Raw genomic sequence first — 14,896 nt, forward strand, 5'->3', positions numbered from 1 at the left:
AAGAGGTCCGTTGCCGAAGCAAGCAGGCACTGCAAACTTTAGGTGCCTGCGCCGCGCTGCGGCACCCAGCGCCGGAGCCGAGCAATGGGGTGGGGCGGGACCAGGGGAGGGGGCGCCACCCACACACGGACTGTGCGGACTGCTCTTTGCGGACTGCTGCTGCGCTCAGCGCTGCGATGCGAACAAGAAAACATTTTTTGGGGGGAAAGGCAGGGGATCGGCGGGGGCACTTTTTGGCGCCCCCTACTGAGTGGTGCCCAGGGCACATGCCCTGCCTGCCCCCCCTGGTTACGCCCCTGGATCCAACCTACAGATCTCTGATGCTGCTCAGAAGCATGGCATACTTGACATTTAAATTTATTCAAAACAGTAGTCAAGCTAACTCCAGAAAACAGGAATGAGATCTTGCTAGGCATACCTTTAGCACTCTTCATCGTTTGAGAAACAATTCTTCTGACAGCCTGGTCGGCTTGATGAAGAAAATTAGCAGCACAGATAGCCCGATCCATTTCCTAGCCAAGATCCACAAAAAGTTATGTCATAGGAGCATGTTATAAAAACAAACAATTCTTCAGAGGGCAGGATCCAGACTAAAGTCATTGGCTGACATACAGAGGAAATTTGAGTACCTAGCTTGTCCTTTTAATTTCAGTGGGGCTACTTTGAGTAATTTTCCTCAGTATGTCAGCCACAAATAACGAAGCTCTATTTAAATACATGAGATGCCACTAACTTAGCTCCCATTATTTTCAAGGAGGCTTAGTCTTGACCGGGGTGGAGAGAGGCCGACAGTGGCATGGGTCCAGCCCGCTGCCATGGCCCCCTAGCCCCGCCCCCTGCGTCAGATGTCAGACGCTAAGCCTCGCCCTGCGTCTGACATCAGACGCAGGGGGCGTATCTTTGCTTAGTCTTGCACCCCCATTTGCAGGCAAAATCTCCCAGCCAGTGCTGCGAACGTGGCGCTGATTTAGCTCGCAAACGACGCTGCATGGTCCCATTTGAGAGCACAATCCCCAGCCAGCGCTGCGTTTGCAGCATGGCAGGGAGAGCCGCTCTGGCCGCGCTGTGAATGCGGCACTGGCCAGGGATTTGCCTGAAAACGGGGCCATGCAGCCCTGTTTGCAGGCAAAGATATGCCCGCTGCGTCTGACATCACACGCAGGGGATGTGGCTGGGGCGCCAGGCGCAGCCCAATTAGCAACAGCCCAGGTTCCTGGAACCCATTTGCTCAATGATGACTCCGCCCCTGATCTTGAATAACTTAGTCTGCATCCTACCCATTGTATTTAGAAATTTTGCTACCTATCTTGTCACTTATGTACATATCAATACTAACAGTTCTGTCATGTGCCATTCTGAACTAGTCTGGTCTTTTGCCATGGGAGGAGAACTGGTCTTGTGGTAGCAAGCATGAACTGTCCCCTTTGCTAAGCAGGGCCCACCCTGGTTTGCAATTGAATGGGAGACGTGTGTGCACTGTCAAGATATTCCTCTCACGGAATGGGGCTGCTCTGGGAAGAGCATCTGCATGATTCGCATGCAATAGGTTCCAAGTTCCCGCCCTGGCATCTCCAAGATAGGGCTGAGAGAGACTCCTGTTGCAACCTTGGAGAAGCTGCTGCCAGTCTGTGTGTAGACAATACTGAGCTAGATAGACCAATGGTCTGACAAGGTATAAGGCAGCTTCCTATGTTCCGCTGCACAGAAAGCAATTCAGGTATACAACAAATTCCTTGAAGTCCCTAAGGCCCTGTCAAAAAGGCAAGGTGGCACTCTGCAGGACTCTTGCTATTCTGAAAGGTTTTAAGATTGGCAACTAGGCCATACAGCCTGAACCATTTAACTTACGTTTTGAACCAAATGAGGAATCTAGATATGATATGAGCAGCCTTAGGCAAGTCAGAGTCAGTCAGTGGTTAAATGGAATAGTTTTGGTCCACCTCTCATGTGGTGGACCAACTAGCAAGACTAATGCTTCAGGGTTGCTCTTTGTAAAAGAAAGAAAGAAAGAAAGAAAGAAAGAAAGAAAGAAAGAAAGAAAGAAAGAAAGAAAGAAAGAAAGAAAGAAAGAAAGGGATTACAGCTACGATTCAGTGAGTACTGGGAAAGCAGACTGGGCTTTCCCTTTGTATGCTATGGAAGGCTTGTGTTTATATTCTTTGCCTCCCATTTTTGAAAATAGAACCTGGTTAGGTGGGTGGTTCTTTGGGTTACAGCCATTTTCATTACAGCACAATTTATCCTCTGGGGGCAGCAGCTATATAGTTAAAATAAGCCTTAATTTCAGGGTACAAAATGCTTTGCAATTGAGGATATAACACAGAAGGGTCAACTCTCCAAGTCTGCTGGATTCCTCTTCCTCCCCGACCCCCCGACCCCCCCAATGTCAGGTACCAAACATCCATCCTCACATTGCATCTATGGGCTTAGATCCAAAGAATTACAAACAGAACTCTGCTTGTGCAATGGGACTTTCCCACTGAATGCTCTGCGCCCTGCTGAAAAGCTGCTCCTAAGGATGTGATGCGGGGAACTTTAGAGGGAGAAAGAAACAGGGATGTGCAAGAACTGATTAGAATGTCCAGCGGTGGGAGGGGGGTTTACCTTTAAGGAGCAGGGAGGGCATGTGTCAGTTACTTCCGGTTTGATGTTGACCGGGGTGGCAAGGAGGTACGCTGCTACCCGGTGGCAGTGATTTTGGACACAGTGCTGGTGGGGAAAATGTGGTGGCGGGGGGGGGGAGTACCCTCCCTGCTCCTTAAAGGTAACCCCACCACCACCGCTGAACCAGCCATCTGCTGGTTCGTGCACATCCCTAGAGGGAAACTCAGCAGAAATTAGGGAATGGCACCTTCAGCAAGTGGAAAAGCCTTTCCACTCATGGAAGGAATCAATGCAGTTCATTCTACAACTACCTTCACATTACAACACTACTGAACACTGAACTTACTAGCGCTGTAGTGAGTCTGCTGTTACCTTTAGTTCTGTGTTCTCTTCCAGCGGTCTCGCCGGATTTTCCAAAGCAGTAGATAACAAATGGAGCACCTGAACACTGAAGGAAACAAAAAGAATGAAAGTGGAAGTAGACATATGCACATTGCTAAGGATGAAACATTCCAGGGGCCTGGGGAAAAGGTACACTGAAGTCAGGTCAGCATTTCACATTCCCTAAACCTTCCCCCACCAAGGGAAAAACCAAAACCAAAACACAGCTTGGCCTAGAGAATAAAATGCTGGACATGGAATGGAAAGCCAATCGTTCAAGGTACAATTCAGTCACCAAATGGTGGTTTCTGCAATTGAGTGGGTCTCTGGCCATATTTCCTTGGCTATACTCCCCACCCTAGCCAATGGGAGAAAGAGACAAGGGCTGCCAGAAACACATGCCAACCCCAACACTCAGCTAAGTGCCAGTCACTGGTGGCTGCTGTCTGCAGCTATCTACATCCCCACACTGTGGGTAAGAGCAAGGCAGTTTGCAAGCTCCAGGGACTAAGAGGTGTGCACTGCCAGGTGTGCCCCTGTGGGAAGGCTGTTGTGAGACAGATACTATTCAATGGCAGATGTGAGACACAAATCCAAAGTGTCATGAACTCTGGTATGCTCACACAACTCCCACAAAACCTCAATTCATTAAATATAAAGATTTGCTTTAATTTGACTACATACCTATCTTTTAAAGCATATTCCGTACTCTTGAGAATGAGGCTATTCTGCTCCCATGAGTATTTCCCTGGATCTGGAACTTCTATTTTCTGCACCATTGCACGTATGGTTTCTTCAGGTAACGGCTGTGTTCTCTGGCAATTTCTTTCTAAGCAGGTCTCAACTTGACAGTCCAGAAATAACTGACAGAAGCCCAGTGTATCTAGGGGGACATCACAATATTTCTGAATAAACACCATTTCCAATTCCTCACCATTTCTAAAAACTATGCATAAGATTAGAAACATCACATAAAGAAGAAGTTGCTTGTGCCTCCCTCCATTCAGTAGAGAATCTAAGCTGACAGACATGCTTTCAGACTGGCTATCCTATAAATGTAGCCATGTAGGAACATGTGCTAGCTGCTAAAAGTCCTTTTGGAATAGAGCTGTTACTCATTTCAAAAACAAGAAATTTTTTTTGGTAACGGGTTAACCAATTAATTACATTGATTATTTGCATTTGAGTTGAAAGAATAGTACTTAAGCAAAAAAAAACAACCCACCACCAACCTACTTTGTTTTTAGAAGATTCACCCGTGTCACAGAAAGCATCATCTTAAAAGATGCTTTCCTTCCTGGTTGAGGGAGGAGAGAGAATGTCTCTTAAGATGTTGCTTATCATCTGTATTGTTTATAAGTATTTGTAATACACAAGGACACACACATTCTGCTGTCCAATGATCTGGGGCACAAAGGGTTTAAAGCCCTAATAATAAATATTATTTTCAGTACAACTCTACACATTATAGTGCGACTTACAAGATCACAGGAACACAGGAAGCTGCCTTATACCTTGTCAGACTATTGGTCCATCTAGCTCAGTATTGTCTACACAGACTGACTGCAGCTTCTCCAAGATTACAGGCAGGAGTCTTTCTCAGCCCTATCTTGGAGATGCCAGGCAAGGAACTTGGAACCTTCTGCATGCAGCTGCTCTTCCCAGAGTGGCCTCATCCCTTAAGGGGAATATCTTCCAGTGCTCACACATAGTCTCCCATTCAAATGCAACCAGGGTGGACCCTGCTTAGCAAAGGGGACAATTCCTGCTTGCTATCACAAGACCAGCAATCCTCCCCTAAGATCAGATGGGTGGACACCAACATCTGCACAGGACAACACTACCTCTGCTTCACCATCAGTTAAGAAGCAGCTGCTGGCAGTTCCGTACCGATGGCCATGCACTGACCTGGTCATAATACAAGTGTTCCATGCAGCACATTATCAGTCTTTGGGGCAGAGAGCAGCCACGAAGGGCGGCAAGTTAGATAGAGCCAAAGGGTTGTGTCTTCTTACCAAGGAAACCCTTTAGCCCTAGTATTTCAGATCCTGGTTTCTATTGCAGAGGCAAAAGGTTGAGCTGCCCACTTAAAATATGAAATCAAACGTACACTGGCGAGCTAACTGGTACACTTCATATCTCATGCTCCGATAATAAAAGTTGTCATCTAAGATAAAATATATGGGTCTGAGAGGGGTGAAATCTATTAAATATTGACAAGCTGCAGAGTCTTCTGTTCCTGGAGATATCAATCCTTGCTCTTTCAAACAGCACACAAAGGCTTTCCATGTTGTTTCAATTCTGTTTGGAGGAGGAGAATAATGGCAGCCTTTAATAAAAGCCTGCAGGAAGTGTTCAAGGTAGAACAATAATTCATGCCGGTACAATCTCCAAGGGAACATCTATAAAGCAAAAGGACAATTATTCACATTTAGATTACAAGGTACTAGATGCAGTCTGGAACCATGATCAAACACTGAAGGTTTTGCTCTTTGATTTGAGGGTAAGGTGGACACCACTCATCTTCTTCACATTTGTACTTCTTCCTGATCATTCAATCCACTTCATAATATTGCAACTACACTTTATTAATACTGCTTTACTTTATTAAATGTACGGTTGTGGACCAAGACAAATTAACACTGCAACGACAGACATGAATGCCGGTGGGGAGTCACGTTCCTCTGTGGGGACAACTATAAAGACTCTTGCAGCACACAAGGGCCCAAGCCCAATGAAGGGCCCCGCTGGCTAGCCCCTGCAACCCCTGTTAGCCGCTGCAGCACTATAAGCCTCTCCATCAGGTTCTGGCTTACTAGACAATGGTGGGGCATCAGTAGGCACTCCTCAGAGTGGCACCATTTTCAATTTCCCATGCCCTGCTTCCAGGACACAGAAGGACAGCATGTGAAAAATTTAAAACGGCACTATCACTCAAACGGCACTATCACTGAGAGGAGTATCCACTGCTGTTCACCCTCAGCCAGTAAGCCAGGGCCCAATGGAGGGACTTTCCAGGTGGGGGGGGGGCAGCAAAGACAATGGAAATTTCTACTTCAACACGACAAGGGAGACGAATGGAGCGCAGATGGAGGAGGACTCATCTTGAATTTGATAAGACACTGCTTACAGCCTATTTGGAGGCTTATGCTGTGGCTGGCTATATGTGCAGCAAGGAAGTGATTTTACTCTGCACATACTGCATCTGCAAATTCTCGTTCTGCAGAGTTGTTCCAGATTATTAGGGGTTTAACTCAAGTCCGTTCTGTTTCCGGAAACAATGTCTCATTGTGACACCTTTAATGAGTTCTTTGCAGATTATTTATTTATTTATTTATTTATTTATTATTTTATTTATTTTCTATACCGCCTGACTCCAAAGACTCTAGGTGGTTCACATAACTAAACAAAAACAAGAGTGACAAACTGTTAGAACAATTTAAAACATTCAAAGATTACTAAAAGCCTGGCTAAAAAATGTGACTTAGGGCTATTTTTAAAGGCTGGTAAATATGTTAAACCACCAATGTCTATAGGAGTGTATTCTATAGCCCAGGAGCAACTATAAAGAAGGCCCGCTCTCAAGACACTGCCAGACGACCTGGTGGGATCTGGAGAAGGACCTGTCTTGATGACCTTAATGTCCATTGGGGATCATGCAGAAGAAGGCACTCTCCTAGGTAACCCATTCCTAAGCAATTTAGAACTCTAAAGGAAATTACTAGCACTTTGTATTTTGCCCGGAAACCTATTGGCAGCCAATGCAATTGTTTTAAACAGGCATAATATGATCTCTCTGAGAAACCCCAGAGGCCAATCCAGCTGTTACATTTTGGACCAACTGGAGTTTTCAAACTATATACAACAGCCCCATTTAGAGTGCATCACAGTAGTCAAGCCTAGAGGTTATCAGAGAATGCACCACAATTCTAAGATAATTATCTTCAAGGAACAGACATAGCTGTCATATCAAGCGGAGTTGATAGAAGCCACTCCTGGCCATAGCCTCAACCTGAAAACCAGAGTGAGCCTGGGCCCAGAAACACACCCAAGCTATGCACCTGATCCTTTAGAGGGAGTACAACCCCATTCAGAACAGGAGGATCTTTCATGTCCCTTGAAGTATGAATCCTTACCATGAGTACCTCTGTCTTGCTTGGATTCAGTTTCAATTTATTATCCCTCATCCAGTCCATTACTGCCTGTAGGCAGGCATTTAGGGGAGGTTATGCCATTTCCTGATGATGATGTCATGGAGAAATAGATTTGGGTGTCATTAGATTATTTATAACAACTTGCTCCAAACCTACTGATGATCTCACCCAGTGGTTTTATGTAGATGTTAAAAAGCATCAGAGATAGGATGGAGTCCAGAGGCACAGCATACAATAACTCTCATTTCAGAGAGCAGTTATCTCTGAGAGACACCATCTGGGATCTACTAGAGAGATAGGAATGAAGCCACTGCAAAGCAGTACCACCTACTGCCAAATCCCCCAAACGATCCAGAAAGATACCATGGTCAATGATAATGAAAGCCACAGAGAGATCAAAAAGAACCCACTGAGTCACACTCTCTTCCCCCATTCTTTGGTAGAGATCATCCATCAGACCGACCAAGGCTGTCTCCACCCCATAGCCTGCTCTAAAGCCAGTTTGAAATTGATCTAGGTCAAGCCTGCTCAACTTCCCTCCCCCAGCTGTTTTTAGACTACAGCTCCCATAATCCCCAGCCATAGTGGCCAATAGCCAGGGATTATGGGAGTTGTAGGCCAACATCTGCAGGAGGGCCGAAGTTGAGCAGCCCTGATCTAGATAATCTGTATCTTCCAAAACTGCCCTGAGTTAATCAGCCACTACCTTCTCAATTACCTTGCCCACTCAAGGGAGGTTGGATACTGGCCTATAATTATCCGTCACCGAGGGCTCCAGGGCAGGCTTCTTAAGTAAAGGCCTCACAATTGCCTCCTTCAGACATGGAGGCATCCTGCCCTCCCTCATTAAGGCATTTATGATGTCAACTAGGCCATCTCTAACAGCCTCCCTGCTAGATGCTATAAGCCATGTTGGACATGTGTCCAAAGAATAAGTGGAAGGCCTAAAATTTCCAAGTTGCTTGTCAACATCCTCAGGAATAACAAATTGAAACTGATCCATTCTAACTGAACCAGAGGAGTTACTGGACACCTCTTCTACAATCGACCTTGCCATACCGTGGAGTCCAAGTCAGCTGGAATGCAAGATATTTTATCCGCAAAAAAAGTTGTTTAAAGTATCACAGCAGGATGATGAAAAATCCAGATCTAAGTACAAAGAGGAGGGAACCTGAGTCAATCCCCTCACAACTCTGAACAATTCTGCTGGATGCATACTTGTGGACGCAATACATGCAGAATAGAATTACTTTTTTGTTGCACATATTGCCACAGAATAAGCCTTCAAATGGGCTTTATGTTGTGTCTTGTTGGATTCAAGTTGAGACTTTCTCCACATACGCTCTAGTCTTCTCCCTTGCATATCTCACATTTGGGCTGATCTGGACACCAATGTCTCTGCAAGGCCAGCTGGGGAGGTGTCCAACTGGTATCCCTCTTCAAGATTAGAGTGGATCAGTTTCAATTTATGACTCCTGAGGATGTGGACAAGCTGCTTGGACCGGTAAAGTCTACCACCTGTCTTTGGATCCTTGCCCAACATGGCTGATTTCATCTTGCAGGGAGACTGTTGGTGCTGGCCTAATTATCATTAATACATCACTGAGGGAGGGCAAGATGATGCCTTGTTTGAGAGATGAAATGGTTGGACCTCTTCTTAAGAAGCCTGCAATTGAGCCCCTGGTGATGGATAATTATGAACATGCCTCCAACCTCCCATGGTTGGGTAAGATGATTGAGAGGGTGGTGGCTGGCCAGGTCTAAGCAGTCTTGGAGGAAACCAATTATCCAGACCCATTTCAAACTGGCTTTAGGGTGGGCTATGGGATTGAAAGCCTTGGTTGGCATGATAAATGACCTTTACCAGAGAATTGACAGAGGATGTGTGACTCTGCTGGTTCTTTTGGATCTCTCTGCAGCTTCGATACCATCGACCATGGCATCCTTCTGGATTGCCTGAGGGATTTGGGGATAGGAGGCACTGTTTTACAGTGGTTCCGCTCCTACATCTCAGGTAGATTTCAGATGGTGGTGTTTGGTGACAGTTGCTCTTCAAAATGAAAACTGCTATATGGAGCCTCAGGGCTCCATTCGGTCACCAATGCTTTTTAACAACTACATGAAACCACTGGGTGAGGTCATGGGATTTGGTGCTAGGTGTTATCAATATGCTGATGACACCCAAATCTATTTCTCCTTGTCATCAATATCAAGAAATGGCATTAGCCCATTAAATACCTGCCTACAGGAAGAGGGATAATAAACTGAAGCTGAATCCAAGCAAGACGGAGGTGCTCATTGTTGGAGATCATAATCTGCAAAACGGGTTGGAATTTCCTGTTCTGGAAGAGTACTCTTGGATCCAGGTCTCACCCTTTTGTCTCAGGTTGAGGCTGTGGCCAGAAGCTTATTTTACCTTTGATTCGACAACTTCGCCCCTTCCTTGAGGAGAATGACTTGAAAACAGTGGTACACCAGCTGGTAATCTCCAGGCTTGACTATTGCAATGCGCTCTACATGGGACTGCCTTTGTACATAGTTTGGAAACTTCAGTTAGTTCAAAATGGGGGGTCTCTGGGGTATCTCAGAGAGATGACATTATGCCTGTTCTTAAACAGTTGCATTGGCTGGCTATATGTTTCCAGGCAAAGTACAACATGCTGGTTATTACCTTTAAAGCCCTGAATGGCTTAGGTCCTGGTTACATGAGAGAGCGTCTTTCTCTGCAAGAGCCCCATTGCTCATTAAGATCATCAGGAGGTGTCCGTCTTTGGGTGCCACCAGTTGGGTGCATGCCTGACCCTAATGGCTGTTGTAGCACAGTGACTAAGAGAGTGAGTGATAAGTTCCGGGCTCAAATCTTGTCTCTACTATGAACTCAGTAAATAGCCTTACGCAGGGCACTGCCTTTCCGCCTCGGCCCCAATCTTCAATATGGGGATAACACACTTACTTTACAAGGTTGTTTTAAGGAGTGACAGCAATAAAACATGTGAAGCACTTTGAGCACTTAAACACTTTAATTTAATTAATTAATTTGTTTATTATTACGGCTCTAATCCATCACAGTTCAAGCCACAATAAATCTGTCTTTAATGTTAAGCAGTAAAAAAATCGCCCAGAGACGTAAGTTTGGGGCGGTATAAAAATATGTCAAATAAATAAATAAATAAATAAATAAATGTGTCATAATACTCTTTGTTGTTTTGCAGTTATAAAATTAAACTAAGATCTTAATATTACTCTCCTAACAACCACTGCACAAAGAGATACTTTGATCGATCTGCACTGCCTGCTGTTTCACCACAATATTACAAAGCATAACACCATGTTGGTTTTTAGTCAGCAATGTTAACTCCTGCTAACTTGGCAAAGAGGCACCTTTTAACATGGTGATTCTCTTTACTGAGCAGTGGGAGAGTAACTGGCCCTTTCCACCCCCAACACAGTACCTCTAGTGACTGTTGCTGGTGTCTATCTTATGTTTCTTTTTAGATTGTGAACCCTTTGGGGACAGGGATCTATCTATTTATTATTTCTCTGTGTAAACCGCCCTGAGCCATTTTTGGAAGGACGGTATATCAATCAATCAATCAATCAGTCAATCATCTGAACAAATATTTAGGTTCAAATCGATTCAGCAAGAAGATACAGATAGATAATTACTACCAGTAGTTCTTGTTTACTATGAGTTTTAAGAAATGCAGGCATTAGATGAGTGAGTGGGTGACAAAATGGCAAATGCTATTCAGTGTAAACAAGTGTAAAGTAATGCATATCAATTATTACATTACATTTATATACTGCCCAATTCACAAAAACTCTGGGTGGTGCACAAACCATAACAAAATAACAAAAATTAACAAACTCACAATAAAAATGAAACATTTAACATTCTTGAAAGGCTAAGCCATTTCAAGGCAAGAGCTAACACAATCAGCAATATACTGAGAATAGATCCAGAAGCCAAACACCCCACCCTAGCCCTCAGTCCCACCCCCTCTGGTGGCTGCAGCAACGGCTGTGCCATTGCCCCAGCTATACTCCCACTGCTCTCACCAGCAGGGCCCAGCTGGCCACGATGACCCACTCAGCCAGGGAAAGGAGCAGCAGGCTTCAGGTATGAAGAAGGTAGCAAGGTCTAAAAGGTTCAGCTTCTGCAGTCCCAGAAGGATTTTGGGGCAAAAAAACACAACTTCACAAATACACTGATGGGGTCTGAGCTGCCAGTGACTGGCCAGAGAGAGAGATCTTGAGGTCATGGTGGACAGCTTGTTGAAAGTATCAATTTAGTGCACAGCAGCTGTGAAAAAGGCAAATTCCATGCTAGGGATCATTAGGAAGGGAATTGAAAATAAAAATGGTAATATTATAATGTCCTTATACAAATCTATGGTGCAGCCACATTTAAAGTACTGCATGCAGTTCTGGTCACTGTATCTTAAGCAGGACATTGTAGAACTGGGAAAGGTGCAGAAGAGGGCAACCAAGATGATCTGGGGCCTGGAGCACCTTCCTTATGAGGCAAGGTTACAGCATCTGGGGCTTTTTAGTTTGGAAAAGAGATTACTATGGAGAGACATGATCAAGAGGTATAAAATTATGCATGGATTAGAGAGAGTGGACAGAGAAACATTTTTCTCCCTCTCTCATAACACTAGAACCAGAGTTATCCCATGAAACGGAAGGGTAGAAAGTTTAGGACCAACAAAAGGAAGTACTTTCCCAACATAACCTATCTGGAATTCTTAGTCATGGGATGTGGTGATGGCCACTAGCTTGGGTGGCTTTAAAAGGGGTTTAGACAAATTCATAGAGTACAGGTCTATCAATGGCTACTAGTCTGATGGCTGTGGGCCACCTCCAGGCTCAGAGGCATGATGCCTCTAAATACCAGTTGAAGGGGAGCAGCAGCAGGAGAGAGGGCATGCCCCCTCAGCTCTTGCCTGTGGGCTCCCCAGGGGCATCTGGTGGGTGACTGTGTGAAACAGGAGGCTGGACTTGATAGGCCTTGGGCCTGATCCAGCAGGGCTGTTTTAATGATTATTAAAATAAAATTAAAATGTAGCAAATAAATAATAAAAATATAAATGCTTTTTTAAAAGTTCACCTTTACTGAAATTTCATTTGTTAAAGACCAACATTTTACAAAACACCCACCAAACCAAATGTAAAGAGGTGGGGTGGGGGGAGTATAGAAATGTTCAGCTAAAAGGTGGTGGAAATACATTGACGAGTGTTGCCTTTCATTAATTCAATCACATAGGTTAATGTAATATAATGCTTCCATGATAGAGATTGACCTGACCGATTAACATGTCTATGAAACGTGAACAGTAAGGCAAGCACCACAGCTAATCCAGAAGGGAAAAGTATTGGATCAGGCATCTGAACACAGCTGTAATATAGCAGAAAGATACGGGGCTTCCCGCAATAGAGAGTGCGATGTAAAACTGACGGACTGCGAAGTTAGATCGGGAGTCATTTGTTGCTTGTTTACCATTCACTGCCAATCAAGTTACAGACTGAATTCTTATTGAAAGAATGCGCTGTTAGGCAGCAGCTTTCCCTGGCCAATGAGAATGGCAATATCGATTAGCCAATAAGTAGCAGAAGATGCCTACTAACCAATGACTGCTGTCCTGAACTTGACTCTGGTTGGCTGAACGCCTCTAGAGGAATGAGATCGTCATAAGAGAGGAGGACACACCGCCATCCGTGGCGCTTCCTCAGGGACTGGCTCAGCGCCCGCGCTGTCGTCGTCTTGCCTGCTGCTGGGAGACCGCAAAGCACACACAGACCTAGCTGGCAGCTTTTCGTAGTCTCCATTTGCTGTGCCATGGCGATTGCAGACTGGCCAGTGCTCTTGTAGGGAAGGAACTGATCGTCGAGACTTCTGCACCCGCTCCGCGTATATTACGCACCAGCATTGCGCTTGCGCACTGGAGAGTGGAGGTCGTTCCACACTCTTCTGGTCATAGAGACAAAAAAAAAAAAACAACTAAACCGGGAACTACCTTGTCTGGAGGCCGGATTTCCTGTTTACTTTTGATGCCATTTAGAGGAGCAACGGGGACAGATTCTCATAGGCGTCAGTGGAGAAATCCAAGGGGTTATCTTTAGCTTGATTTAGTAATAGTTTATCTCCCCCACCAACACATCTTGTGTGAAGAAAACGTTGGCTTTCTATTTTTCTTCTAATTTTAAGAAATTGCAATTCAAACGTTTTGCCCACATAGGTGTCTGTGGGGATGCTGAGGCTAAGAGTGGCTTACAACAACCTTGCAAGGTAGTCCCGTGCAACTTTATTTATTTTAAGTATCCGCTCGGGGTGGTTCACAGAATTAACAAGACAGATAAAACAACCATATAACATGTAATTTTAAAAGGGATCCTATGATCTCATTATATTCCCTCCTTAAATAAAGGCATTAAGAACGGTCACCTGTCTTGTCTTTACTGGTGAAGCAAAATAGCATAAGTGCAGATTTCCACTGCAGCACAACGCAGTACATCCTTTTGATAAAGATCCAGGCAAAAAGCAGGAAAATTTCATAATAGGCTATACATGTTTTAAGCGAATTCATTTTGCTAATGGTATCCATGTATTTAAATCACTTGAAATCATTTGTTATACTGAAAACAGTATAGCGTAAAATTTTCCCGCAAATACATCTGATTACAACACATAAACCTGGCTAAAATGCCATCTCAGTCACCCTCTCAAAACATACAAAAAGCAACCCAAAGCCACTGCTAAATTGAAAAATATGTCTGGTGTTCATTTGCATACAGATGTTTCATCCTCTGACTACTTCAACAAAATGGAAATCCCAAATCAAAGTGAAAACCAGAGCGAACGCATTAAGTCTAGTATAGGCTATTTTCCTAGTTCTGATTTAAGGTGAGAATGGGCAAGTCTAACTGTCTTGTTGCTAGATTGGTTAGGTAAGCACTAGTTCTGACTGTGCCTTGATTGTTTTAACACCCTCAAACTAGTCCTATACAACCTTACTAGACCTTCTAGGACTTCCATTGTGGGAGGCTCCATACTACACAAATTGCTGAAACAACTTTGGGATGAGAAACAAAGTTATTTGTAGAGCAAAGACAATATTCCCATGGCTGCTAACGGCATGTCCCTTATTCCACTTAAATAAGGTAGGTAGTTAAGTATCAAAAGAGTACATTCTGTAAAGACAGTGTGACCTGCATTCTCCCCAGTAATGGGGAAGGTTGTGGAATGGCTTATAGTGGCCTTGGGGCAGCAGTGGACAAAGACTGGGATGTTTAAACCAGTAGGATGGGGAGGCAATTCTTTTGGTATGTGAGTGGGATCTGAAGGTCAAATGTGAAGAGACTTAGATGGTACAATGCAGATAGACAGGGATCCATCTTTATTTATTATTTCTCTATGTAAATCACTTTGGAAACTTTTGTTGAAAAGCAGTATATAAATATTTCTTGTGGACTGACTGACCTTAGTGAAAGGATTTTGACATGCAAGAACTGGGGGGTGGGGTTTGCTATTTTATTTTTACATGTTATATCCCGCTCTTCCTCCAAGGAGCCCAGAGCAGTGTATTGCATACTTGAGTTTCTCCTCACAACAACCCTGTGAAGTAGGTTAGGCTGAGAGAGAAGTGACTGGCCCAGAGTCACCCAACAAGTATCATGGCTGAATGGGGATTTGAACTCGGGGTAGTTTTAGAAATTAAGAAGTCCTATTCCTCCCTGCTCCTCTATTAAAAGAAGCC

General features: G+C 44.4%; 1 protein-coding gene across 3 annotated transcripts in view; it reads right to left on the minus strand.

Annotated features, from left to right (window-relative positions):
- The window catches only part of PSTK (phosphoseryl-tRNA kinase), an 18,729-nt gene extending 5,657 nt beyond the window's left edge, over positions 1-13,072 (minus strand). For 2 of the 3 annotated variants that reach the window (XM_053307284.1, XM_053307285.1), the window contains exons 1-5: positions 12,768-13,072; positions 5,096-5,387; positions 3,670-3,868; positions 2,977-3,052; positions 419-512 (exon numbers count right to left, since the gene is read on the minus strand). In XM_053307284.1, coding sequence (XP_053163259.1) covers positions 419-512; positions 2,977-3,052; positions 3,670-3,868; positions 5,096-5,387; positions 12,768-12,980 — 874 coding nt within the window. In that variant the 5' untranslated portion in view covers positions 12,981-13,072. Of the gene's footprint in view, positions 1-418; positions 513-2,976; positions 3,053-3,669; positions 3,869-5,095; positions 5,388-11,198; positions 11,427-12,767 lie in introns of those variants that run through there. The other variant, XM_053307286.1, reaches the window with a different exon arrangement.
- Positions 13,073-14,896: the final 1,824 nt, after the last annotated feature.

The sequence above is a fragment of the Hemicordylus capensis genome, chromosome 3, assembly GCF_027244095.1.
Source record: "Hemicordylus capensis ecotype Gifberg chromosome 3, rHemCap1.1.pri, whole genome shotgun sequence".
In the NCBI taxonomy this organism is placed as follows: Eukaryota; Metazoa; Chordata; class Lepidosauria; order Squamata; family Cordylidae; genus Hemicordylus; species Hemicordylus capensis.